Source organism: Misgurnus anguillicaudatus, chromosome 2 (assembly GCF_027580225.2).
Source record: "Misgurnus anguillicaudatus chromosome 2, ASM2758022v2, whole genome shotgun sequence".
Lineage (NCBI taxonomy): Eukaryota > Metazoa > Chordata > Actinopteri > Cypriniformes > Cobitidae > Misgurnus > Misgurnus anguillicaudatus.
Genome location: NC_073338.2, coordinates 35,790,007 through 35,801,190, shown reverse-complemented (window position 1 = coordinate 35,801,190; position 11,184 = coordinate 35,790,007). Strand labels below are relative to the sequence as shown.

The 11,184-nt window shown below is 38.3% G+C and overlaps 2 protein-coding genes across 2 annotated transcripts; one reads left to right on the top strand and one right to left on the bottom strand.

Annotated features, from left to right (window-relative positions):
- The first annotated feature begins 1,474 nt into the window (after positions 1 to 1,474).
- Positions 1,475 to 6,119, top strand: LOC129442732 (uncharacterized). The gene is made up of 7 exons (XM_055202981.2): positions 1,475 to 1,823; positions 2,317 to 2,493; positions 2,576 to 2,694; positions 2,767 to 2,926; positions 3,009 to 3,124; positions 3,196 to 5,212; positions 6,036 to 6,119. Exons 1-7 carry the CDS (start codon positions 1,556 to 1,558, stop codon positions 6,095 to 6,097), a joined length of 2,919 nt encoding a protein of 972 aa, XP_055058956.2. The 5' UTR covers positions 1,475 to 1,555; the 3' UTR covers positions 6,098 to 6,119.
- A 1,488-nt stretch (positions 6,120 to 7,607) lies between these two features.
- ahsg2 (alpha-2-HS-glycoprotein 2) lies at positions 7,608 to 9,809 on the bottom strand. Its single transcript, XM_055202976.2, has 7 exons — positions 9,540 to 9,809; positions 9,189 to 9,299; positions 9,026 to 9,110; positions 8,776 to 8,933; positions 8,600 to 8,704; positions 8,323 to 8,391; positions 7,608 to 8,087 (listed from the first exon to the last, which is right to left on the bottom strand). The coding sequence occupies exons 1-7, from the start codon at positions 9,747 to 9,749 to the stop codon at positions 7,701 to 7,703; spliced, it is 1,125 nt and encodes a 374-aa protein (XP_055058951.2). The 5' UTR covers positions 9,750 to 9,809; the 3' UTR covers positions 7,608 to 7,700.
- Between the last annotated feature and the right edge of the window lie 1,375 nt (positions 9,810 to 11,184).

Genomic DNA, 11,184 nt, shown 5'->3' with positions numbered 1-11,184 from the left:
CACCTTTGAAAGTTGTCATGCTGTCTTATTATATTTGTTTTAGCTTAATTTGTGTCTCTCTTATTATGTTGGTCAGTTGAATGTTAATTAGATCCAATCCATGTTCAGTAAAAATTATTTGATACAGAAATAAACTAGCTAATAGACCAACTGTATAGTATTGTATACAAGTATATAATATTGGCATCGGTATTGGACAGAAGTTTTCTGTTTAAATCGGTATCGGCCCAAAAAAATCCTATCTTACTTATTTTACATTTTAAAAATGTCTTGTGAAATGTCTCCTTTAAAGACAAGGTGCATGATTTCTGAAAGCCAATGTTAACATTTGAAATCACCTAAACAAACATGCCCTACCCCAATAGAATCTGGACCTTCTTTTGATAGACCCGCCCCACACATACGCAACCCAGGCAACATTTCGGTTAGTAGACACGCACCTTACTGTTGATTGGCTACAAGTGTGTTTTGGTACTCGGCCGACTCCCTTTTCCAAAGTGTTATTCAAAAATCATGCACCCCGCCTTTAATTTATCCTGTGAAACAATAGTCCCCAAATTCTTTAGATATATGGAGGTTTCTAGTATTTTTTGCAAATTGGAAGTAGAATCCATAAAACATTTATTTTATCAATGTATATTTACTCAGTCTTCCTGATTCACGTGGAATACTTGATATTCAAACTCACAAAATTAAAAATTTGATTAGCTGGTAAGGATATATTTTTGTATTATAAAAAAAAGTGTGGAGAAAGACTTATTGATCAACTTATTGATTATTTATGATACATTTTACATAAGCAAACCCATCAGCATATTACTTAGAACAGAAATAAGAAATTATGTTGAAACTATTAAAAGTCTTAGAAATAAAAAAGCTAAATGACTGTATACAATTTTTGAAACTTTTTCTTTTATTGATTGATTATAAAATATGCCCATGTTGTTGTTATTTTATTATTTTTATTCTTATGTATTTAATGTTCTTTGTTCTTAAATTAAAAAAGTCTGCATGCTGCATACGTCATCAAGCCTGGTTTATTCAGTTCACTAAGCATTACATTCGCAAGTCATAAGCATATTGCAACAATTAACGATTAATTAGTAGAATAGTAAACTTTATAATTTTCTGAAATAAGACAAGGCTTGTTCGACTTTGTGCGGCGCCGCGGGAGTCGACAGCCGGATGACGTCAAGGTACCGCGAGAACGATTTGCGAAATCATACGGAGGAGTCTGCTTTTAAATCGCTCTCGCGGAACTTTGACGTCATCCGGCTGTCGATTCTTGCGGCGCCTCATGAAGTCGAACAAGCCTACAGTCTTGATGCCGTAAGCAGCCTACAACTGTGACCTCTGAAGGATGCAGCCTTCCGTTTGAGAAACGGCCGATTTCTTTGTTAGGTTGCCATACTTAACAGGTGTCTCAGATTTGCCAGTGGACGTGCACTGATTGTACTCGCACGAGCCTTTATATTTCAAGCCCTTGTAATTTGGCGGGTTTTTGCGACACGCTACAGTGGTGTGGCGCGGTGTGTATGCAAAACCGTCTAGTCGAATGGCGTTCCAAGATACCCTGACGTGTATACTTTTAATTTGGCTTAACTTTATTAACGTAAGCAGTTTTGAGACATTTAAAGGACACAAACGATTTAATTCAGTGGGCTCTTTTAACAAAAGAGCAATGGAGTCACATGATACAAAATCTACAGCACAAGTTGGGCGTCTTCTCATTTCTCAACCTTCAAATTATAACATTGATGGTGACCTCAACTCTCCCAATCGACCCCACAACTACGAGAACGCATATCATTCAGGTGATGCAGGTAATGCAGGACCTGTTTTTTATTTAAGCAATACAATTCCCCAATGCATACATTTCAGAGTTAAAGCGAGATTAGTTAAGGTAAATATTTCCAAGAATGTTGTTTTTCTGTTAAAAAACATTAATGGATAACCATTAACTTACCTTAGGATATTATCTGCTTCAAGGTAGCTGCTCTACAAAAAATTATTATCTTACTTAGTATATTTGTCTTATTTTCCAGTATAAATATCTAAGAATTCTTAAATTGAGATGCATTTACCTGTTAAGCAAAATGTTGATATTAAGTCTGATATAATTTATTTTACTAAAATATATGTAAATCAAGAGGTTTATGTTTAAAACAAACAAAAACATCTGTCAATGGTATAAGAATTGAATAAAATCAATTTAAGTTTAATTTTAAATTTAAATTAAGTTTAAGTCAATGTTTTTCTTTCATGGTGATAAGTGACAAATTAATTTTTCCCCTCTTTTTTACGTTCTTATAAAAGGCTGGATGAATATGCAACCACTTTGGGGGCAGGATTACGGTCTGAACACCTTGCACGTGCCAGCAGTGGATAGGCTACTTGGAATGAGACCAAAGGTTGATTGTGATGGAGATTTGATGAAACTAATAGTTCATGGAAGTGCTGCGTCTTTAGGGTCCAACTTTCTTATTGACCGAGGTCTGCTCCTCCACTAATGTAAAATTATTGGTCCTCAGATTTTGTTTGCTTTGCAAATATTTTTGTTCTTAATCATATCTAGGAGGCATTTCGCCGCTTCCTTTGTCACAGTTGCCTTCCGAATGTGGCCATACATTGCTAAGAACGTGGAGGGACTTTGTTTTCATCATACCATTTAATGGATGTTATGTATCTCATGAGGTGCGTGCCTTTATTTGAACTGAAATAAAATACAGCACGTTATTTGATGTGAACTCACCCTTCTGTCTTTAGAGAGACATGCACATACTTCCGTTACTTTGGTGGGGACTGCCTATAAAAATGTCTTGTTCTTCACCGACCTTGGCACAAAGTACCCCAGCTGTGTCTTGCTACACTAACGGCATGATTGTGAAGCTACCAAGAGACACATCTATGACGCTGAAGGTCAAAGGTAACGAATGGGTTCAAGTTTGTTTACAAAATGATATACATCACGCATCAAAATTTTTTGTGATTCTGCTTTGTTCTTTCAGTGATGAATGAATGGCTTTCTTTAATGAAAGCATCAGCTAAATGTGGATATAGCTTGGTGTCGCATCCAGACAGTGTTGCCATTCATGCCCCATATATGCCATGCACTGAAGCAAAGGTGTGTGTTTCTTACTTGAATTGGCAATTTTACTCATTATGAATTTACTTATTTTCCGTTTTCAATTACAGGATGGGATGTTCACGCTCAGCATGGCAGCAGAGAGAGCGTTTAATCTATCTTGTCCAGCATTATCACTTAGTCTTCCTATGATCGAGTCTGATACTTCTATACCACACACTCCTGTTTTGCCAACTCTTGCTCCCGCCACCACCGCTAGCAGTACAACTTCTCAGCCAACAGTCACAACAAGTTCAACCATGCAGCCATATTTTAAGCCTGTACCTCCTAAATACCCTTTTCTAATTTTTCAACCTATTGTCCCACCATCAGTTGTTCCTCAGTATCCTAAAGTTGTTGCCCCTTTGCCTGTTACCCAGTCGCCTGTTCAACCAAAACCTTATGACCCCAAACCACCTCAAATTTGGTACCCATGGTACCCCAAGCCCACTCAGAGTTTACAGCCAAAATACCCAGTAAAACCTGTTCTGCCTCCAACTAAGGCTCCTAAACCCCCTCAAATTCCCATGGATCCCCGATTGAAACCTACAAGTATTCCTCATGTGAAAGTCACACCTGTGGCCCCTTTTGTGAAATGGGTGCCCATGTATCCTCCTAGCAAACCGGTGTATCCAAGAAAACCTGACGTTGTTGATACCCCCTTAGAGGCCTATCAAGTCCCCCACTGGCTTTATCCTCCCCAATTCTGGCCAAAACCTGATATGCCACCTCAATCAAAACCCTCTAAACCGGAGTCTGCACAACCCATACCCAGCCCTACAAGAAAGGCAGAACCAGTTAAATTCCTTCATGTTCCATTGTATGAACCCTTCCCACAGCCTAGTTTAGAAATTCCACCTGTTCCTACAAAAGTACCGCAGGTTACTACAGTGTCCCCTTCACATACTAAAGCTGCAAAGCCACCTTCCAAGCATCCTGATTCCCCTGTTAAGGGCCCTCCTAGCATGCACTTTGATTTTGCTCCAGACACTTCCCCCAGCCCTGCACCTTGCAAAATTCATGATAAAGTTATTCACGCCCCTACCCCTACAAAGGCTCCCAAAGTTCAATTTAATTTATCTTGTGCACATTCTTTTCACTGTCCAACATGTTGCCCTGGGCCCCCTTCAGTATCCTACCACCATCACAGCCATCACCATTTTGGTCATCCTTTTCCTGCGCCTTATCATGGCTCTAGTCTTACTAAAATTACAGCAGAAATTCAGTCCCCTCTTGTTCAACCCTCCAGTTCAGCCTCTGCCATATTTCCATTTATTAAGGGCACTGGTTATTATAGCCCATATTTTTCAGAAAGTGTAGTTGTGCCATCAGCAGTGCAAGATTTGGTACCATTTGAGAGTCCCTTCATCAAGTCTACCCATGATAGTTCAAAGCTTTGGGCAAGACCTACAGTGTATCCTTACGTTTTTAGGACATTGCCATCAGATGCCGCCTCACCTCAGTTTGCAATGAAACCGAAACCTGCAATTGTTCCATCTATCGCATTATCACAGGAGCCTACCAAGCGGCTTTCTGGATCTTTACAAAATGCACCAATTGCAGAGCCTGTTCAAACCCTAAATCCTGCCATTTACCAGGCTGAGACGCAGCAGTATGTTTCCCAATGGGGACATCATATGCCCATGTTTGTTGGTCCAAACAATGTTGAACCATTTTTTCAAAGTGAGCATGAGGTTTCTTCAAACCCCACAATGCCTCCAGCTTATGACAATGTACCTAAGAATTACTGGTATCAAGGTTCATATGCACTTCCCATGTCTGATGCTCCTGCAGAAATCTCCTTAAAACAAACATCAAGACGTCTTCCATTAATTAATGATCGGAATCCACTGCAGCAGTCAACCACACCGCCTCAACCCACAACGACTCATGACATTAACTCTCCAAAACAGTTGAATGTTTATCGCTCAATGCAGATTCGCAAATCTGTCCCAACGCTAACTCAGCTGTACGACCCTCAAAATGGAGAACCTTCAATTTTTAGAGGGACAGGACCATTTAACAGTTATTGGGTTCCTGTTGTTCAGTCAAAAGAGAAAGCTGTACGCTCTACCCATCAACCAGATGGTAAGTTGACCAGTTATCTTGGTTTGCTCCAGTGTTTAACAATTCCAGTTTTCACACCCTCTTCCAGAATGTCTCCATATACAAAACACCTCATTCCATTCATCAGCTTTTTTATGTGTTTATTATATGGACATCTATAACATTAGGCTTGTTCACCTGATTGCCGTGTGACATTGCAATACTGCGGGTATAATTTGCGAGTAGACTACTCTGAATGCTTTCAAAATGCTCTTGCAGTACTGTGCAGCACCACATGAAGTTCAACAAGAGGACTTGTTATAGGGATTAGTTGAATCAGGTTTTTATATAGGGAGACAAGGGGCAGTCATAGCCTAGTAATTAGACAGTTGTGTTGTAATGCTCCTTACCATGTTTAAATATTCAGTCGCAATGCTACAGAAGTTAACTTACAGGGTGAGTTCGAAGCGGTACGAATTATGATAATGTTGGTCTTCTCTACGTCAACAGGCCCAGGAAGTTCAAATGTTGCCAACAATCCGTGTGTTTGTTGTAGTCCCAGAAAAGAGATTTACATTGGAAACAATAACTCGCGTCATTGTTTACTTTGGGGTTTGTAACTTGCATATCATTAATATGTAAGACACCCTTACACACCAAAGAAAATGTAAAATCGTGAATCAGACCATAGTTGCTCTTTAAATGCAGAGGTCACATTTCAAGTATGGGTTACAATACATTGGCAAATGCGTTACTTTCACTTCACATCTAGAACATTCTTTGAGGGGGTGTGAGAACTGAAAATGTTGATATGCTGCAATATAGTGAATTGTAAACATTGTGCATTGTGTTTGTTCTTTTTAAGGTCCTCCGATGGGTCCACTGCAGTCTATCTTTAGGCACTTGAAAAAACTGAAGCAGCGCTAACTAATAAAAGTTTATAAGTGAAGAGATGTTACTGACTTTTCTTTAACCACTTATACTCTGCAGACCCGCCAGTGGCTTCAAAAGGACATCAAATTTAAAAAATAGAAGTTGTGGAGTACAAAGTTTTCTGTAAATAAAACAATTTTTATCAATTTACTCAAGTATGTAGGTACATAACTCTTTAAAGGGACCCTTTTACCGTTTTGGAATCCATTTAGCCGATCTCTGGGTGTGGCGCTACCACTTTTAGCATAGCTTAACATAATCCATTGAATCTGATTAGACCATTTAGCATCACGCTCAAAAATAACCAAAGAGTTTTGATATTTTTCCTATTTAAAACTTGACTCTTCTGTAGTTACATTGTCTATTAAGACCGACAGAAAATTAATTTGCATTTTTTTTAAGGCAAATATTGCGAGGAACTATACACTCATTTTGGTGTAATAATAAAGGACTTTGCTGCCGTAACAGGGCTGCAGAAGGCGCAATGATATTACGCAGTGCCTGAAAGTGGTCCCCTGCTATTGAAAGTTGCTAAGGGGGCTATTGTTGGCTGCTGCGTAATATTATTGTGCCTCCTGCAGCCATGTTACAGCAGCAAAGTCCTTGATTATTACGCCAAAATGAGAGTATAGTTCCTAGCCATATCTGCCTAGAAAATCGCAACTTTTGATTTTCTGTCAGTCTTGGTACACAATGTAACTACAGAAAATACATGTTTTAAATAGGAAAAATATTGAAACTTTTTGTTTATTTTTAGCGCAATGCTAATGGTCTAATCAGATTCAATGGATTATGCTAAAAGTGGTAGCGCCAGACCCGTGGATTGGCTGAATGGGTTCCAAAAATGAGCCCATTTAATAAAAAGTGGAGTGTCCTTTTAAAATTCAGGCATACCCAATTCTTCAAAAATTAATTGTATTGCAGAGCATATTTTTGTTTTATCAAGTAGGTGGTTTAAAAGAAATATGGTTGGAAGGCTGCATTTGAACTTTAACCATAAGAAAATATTTAGAAACTGATTAAGAAGTGCATCATGTAAAGTAATAATTTGCTTTTATATCCAAAGGCCACACTTTAATTTTGTTAATTTTTGTGTACATTTTCTTGAACTTTATAAAGTTGAAAGGTAAAACGGATAAAATTCTAACTAAATAAACGCCTTTGTATCCTATACATTTTATTACATTTTTTGAGGATTCAGAGGTTCTTTCACAATGCAGGATGTTCAGTGGCCTGAAATTAAATAAGTTATGGTGTTCATGTATTTTAATTTCAATCAAATGGGTACAAAAAGTATATTTTGAATTTCCTTCAGATAAAATCAGGGTAAATATAAATCATTGATGAAAAATATCACACTTAAATGCTGTGTTTTTTTCTTGACTCTTAGCTTGATTTGATCAAGATAAACATTTTATTACATCACACATAGTTTTAATTTACATGATGTTACTGTTTGACACATATATTACGGCGATCCTTTCTTATACATTTACCTGCTCTGATATAAAATGTTTACCTCTGACAGACTGCAGTTATAAGTTCAGCATACAGCTCGCTATAACATGGCGCAATATTGTTATCTAAATAGCTTGGTTCAGAAATGTTTCTTTTTCCCTGGACAGACAAGCACAATGAGCAGTGGCTCTGGTTGAATGTGTGGTACATCTGGCGCTGGTGCATCTGGTGCTGGTGCATCTGGTGCTGGTGCATCTGCCGCTGGTGCGTCTGCCGCTGGTGCGTCTGCCGCTGGTGCATTTGCAGGTTCTGAAGCAACCTCCCTCTTTACAACAGGTGCTGCCTTTGGCACGACTAACTCTGCTGATTCAGCAGATTCTGCAGAGAGCAGGCCAGTGGCCGCAGGGTCGTGCAGCCGCGTCACCTTGTGATGTTTGGAGCTGTGGACGGCTGGATCATAATGAGGTCCAGAGGTGTGTGCATGTAGAGGTGGTTGGACTGGCACTGTGGCGTTGGCTGCTTGGGTCTGTCATGAATAAAGGAATATTTTTAACGTAAGCGACCCAGTTTCAAGTAGGTCAAGAGTGAGATGTGTAATTTCTGTGCCACTAACAGCACTTAACAACATTGCAATTAGTTTATTGTAGAGTTATTATGTTTGCATAATGTTTTATGCTTTTAGTGGTACAGAAAACTTTATTTTTGTGTACAATATTGGATTATAGTTTAAAAGTCAGTGAAAGGTGGATTTATTTATTTACTGTATCGAAGATTTTGCAGGTGACTTGGTTGAGATTGGCAGAACCTTCAGCCTGACAGAAGCCATGTATCTAAAAGTGATGAGAAATTTGAATCAGACACTGCTAACATTTACTTTGTTCACTTTAAAAGATTACAAAAATGTAACTGTAAACAGTAAGATCAGGATTAGGAAACGATTACGGGGTCCATTTAGGTTGACTTTGGACACAAACAAATCCCACAAACATTAACACAACTACACAACAGCAAAAGTAATACTATTTTAAGGATGCTTACAGCAGTGGCGTGATTCTGGGGGATGCAGTTATCATCATCATGACTTGTACAGTTTGTGTCAATAATGGCGTATTCTGCAAAGTATCTGTTCCCTCCCGAAACAACCTGCACAGATAAATATTTGGTTAGAGCCACATATATTCTTAAGAAATCTTTTTATGTCTAATATATTTTACCTGGGATGCTATTCGTCCGATTTCAAAAAGTGCAAATTTTGTGTTAAAGGTGTGATTTTTATTAAAGTCATCTAAGGAGGCTTCGATGAGCTGGACACCATCTGTATCATTTAAAGCAATAAGCTGGGGACAGCCGAGGCATATGTCTTCAAATGACTCTAGAAACAACAGAGAACAAAATGCAGATGTCTTTTTCTTACTGTGAACAAATGAAAAAATATGTTTTTACAATGCATTTCTGTTCTCCTACCTAATTCAGTTTTGCACTTGAATGACACAACAGACAGGCCTTGAGTTGTGTTTTGGAGGGCAAAATCACATTCTGCCTCAACTGCCTTGAAGTAGATGACGATTTTAGTTTATTACTATATTAATTATACAGAATGAAAGTAATGCTGCTTAATTGACCTCACCGTTTGACGCTTCTGTCTGACTGGGCATTGGCTCACTGGGGTCGGATCTAAGACGTGACACGTAGTTTCCAGAAAGTCCAACTCCAAGAGATAAGTGTCTGGTTGATCGGGCTACAAAGACACATTTATATCTTACAGCTCTGTTTGTGGATGTATTAAAATGTGCATATGTATTACATATTTAAAGGTATTTTGAATTAGATATATTGTAAAATAATAATTTGAAATACAGACCAAAAATGGCACACAACTGTCATATCAACAGTTAAATTTACCTTGCACGTTTCACAAATAATACTTAAGATGATAAAAGTATATACTGATGCGCACAAAATGTTGACATTGTCTTACCCTGGAAATGATCTTAATTTTGTCAATTTGATTCAGAGCATATTTGTAACCGTGAGTGTGCTGAGCGTTGAGAAATTTCTCTGCCACCAGAGCCGCTGCTTCAGCCTCTGGGGAATCACAGGGAGGTAAGCCGATGGTGGGCATCAACCCTTGCGCCCATGTCCCCATTACCAGGAGCCCAAGAACAGCGAGTGTAGCCCAGAGCTTCATGCTGCAAAGCAAAACCTGAACTCCTAACGTGAATATGCAGACGAAAAGTGACTACGTTTGGTTTGTTGTGTATATATACCTTGCACTTTGCACGCAATGTAAATGTGGACATTCTGATTTCTGTTACGCAAACGACACCAGTGAACCATCTTTCAATGCCAAAGTAAATGAAACTGCTCAAATCGAGTGGGTGTTCCACTGAAATTTAGTTTGGGGAAGCAAGGGTGATTTTAGACTTTGATCATGTCCTTAGTGGGCAAGTCAACTGTATGGTACCTGATTGAAAACGCTCAGTTGCTATTCAGATTTTGCAATTTTAAAAAATGAAATTATGCCACTTTTTATTACTCAAATAAATTAGCTGGAAAAGTAGTTTTTTATGTTTTTATCATAAAAAAGCAACTTCTAGTGAGAAAACTGTTTTCTGGTGCTTATCAAAAACCCAATATTGAAAAGCAAACATACCTTAATGTAAACTTGTTTTTCTCAAGTGACTCTATTTGCCTTAGCATTGCAGACACCACAGAAACAATTACTGTACTTTTGGTGTCCAATGTAATTATGCAAATTATGTCAACATTTCTTTATCCCTTCATTTAAAAATTGTATTAAATAGTTATCTTTTTTAGAATTGCTATTCTGACATCTAAAATAAAATACGTTGCTGGATAGAGAAGTTTGTAACTTAATTTGGTAAAATGCAAATGTAAAGCATTTAACATTCCTGTGCCTCATGGTAACACCCACTGATAAAAAATATAGGCAGCAGCTATTTACAAGTGCAAAATGCGTTAGATACAGTGAAGAAAATAAGTATTTGAACACCCTGCTATTTTGCAAGTTCTCCTACTTAGAAATCATGGAGGGGTCTGAAATTGTCATCGCAGATTATGTATGATTTTTTAACTATTTATTTGTATGATACAGCTGCAAATAAGTATTTGAACACCTGTCTATCAGCTAGAATTCTGACCCTCAAAGACCTGTTAGTCTGCCTTTAAAATGTCCACCTCCACTCCATTTATTATGCTAATTTAGATGCACCTGTTTGAGGTCGTTAGCTGCATAAAGACACCTGTCCACCCCATACCCCAAGAATCCAACTACTAACATGGCCGAAACCAAAGAGCTGTCCAAAGACACTAGAGACAAAATTGTACACCTCCACAAGGCTGGAAAGGGCTACGGGGAAATTGCCAAGCAGCTTGGTGAAAAAAAGGTCCACTGTTGGAGCAATAATTAGAAAATAGAAGAAGCTAAACATGACTGTAAATCTCCCTTCGGACTGGGGCTCCATGCAAGATCTCACCTCGTGGGGTCTCAATGATCCTAAGAAAGGTGAGAAATCAGCCCAGAACTACATGGGAGTAGCTATTATTTATTGTTGGTAATTCACTAAGACGTCATAGTTTTAAATCATGCATGGCACGGAAGG

Coding starts and splice junctions, on each gene's coding strand:
- LOC129442732 (XM_055202981.2), top strand. CDS start 1,556: ATGGCGTTCCAAGATACCCTGACGTGTATACTTTTAATTTGGCTTAAC. Junction 1,824..2,316: donor ATATCATTCAGGTGATGCAG/GTAATGCAGGAC, acceptor TTCTTATAAAAG/GCTGGATGAATATGCAACCA. Junction 2,695..2,766: donor GATGTTATGTATCTCATGAG/GTGCGTGCCTTT, acceptor TTCTGTCTTTAG/AGAGACATGCACATACTTCC.
- ahsg2 (XM_055202976.2), bottom strand. CDS start 9,749: ATGAAGCTCTGGGCTACACTCGCTGTTCTTGGGCTCCTGGTAATGGGG. Junction 8,705..8,775: donor TCGGACGAATAGCATCCCAG/GTAAAATATATT, acceptor TTATCTGTGCAG/GTTGTTTCGGGAGGGAACAG. Junction 8,392..8,599: donor CCCAGAATCACGCCACTGCT/GTAAGCATCCTT, acceptor CATCACTTTTAG/ATACATGGCTTCTGTCAGGC.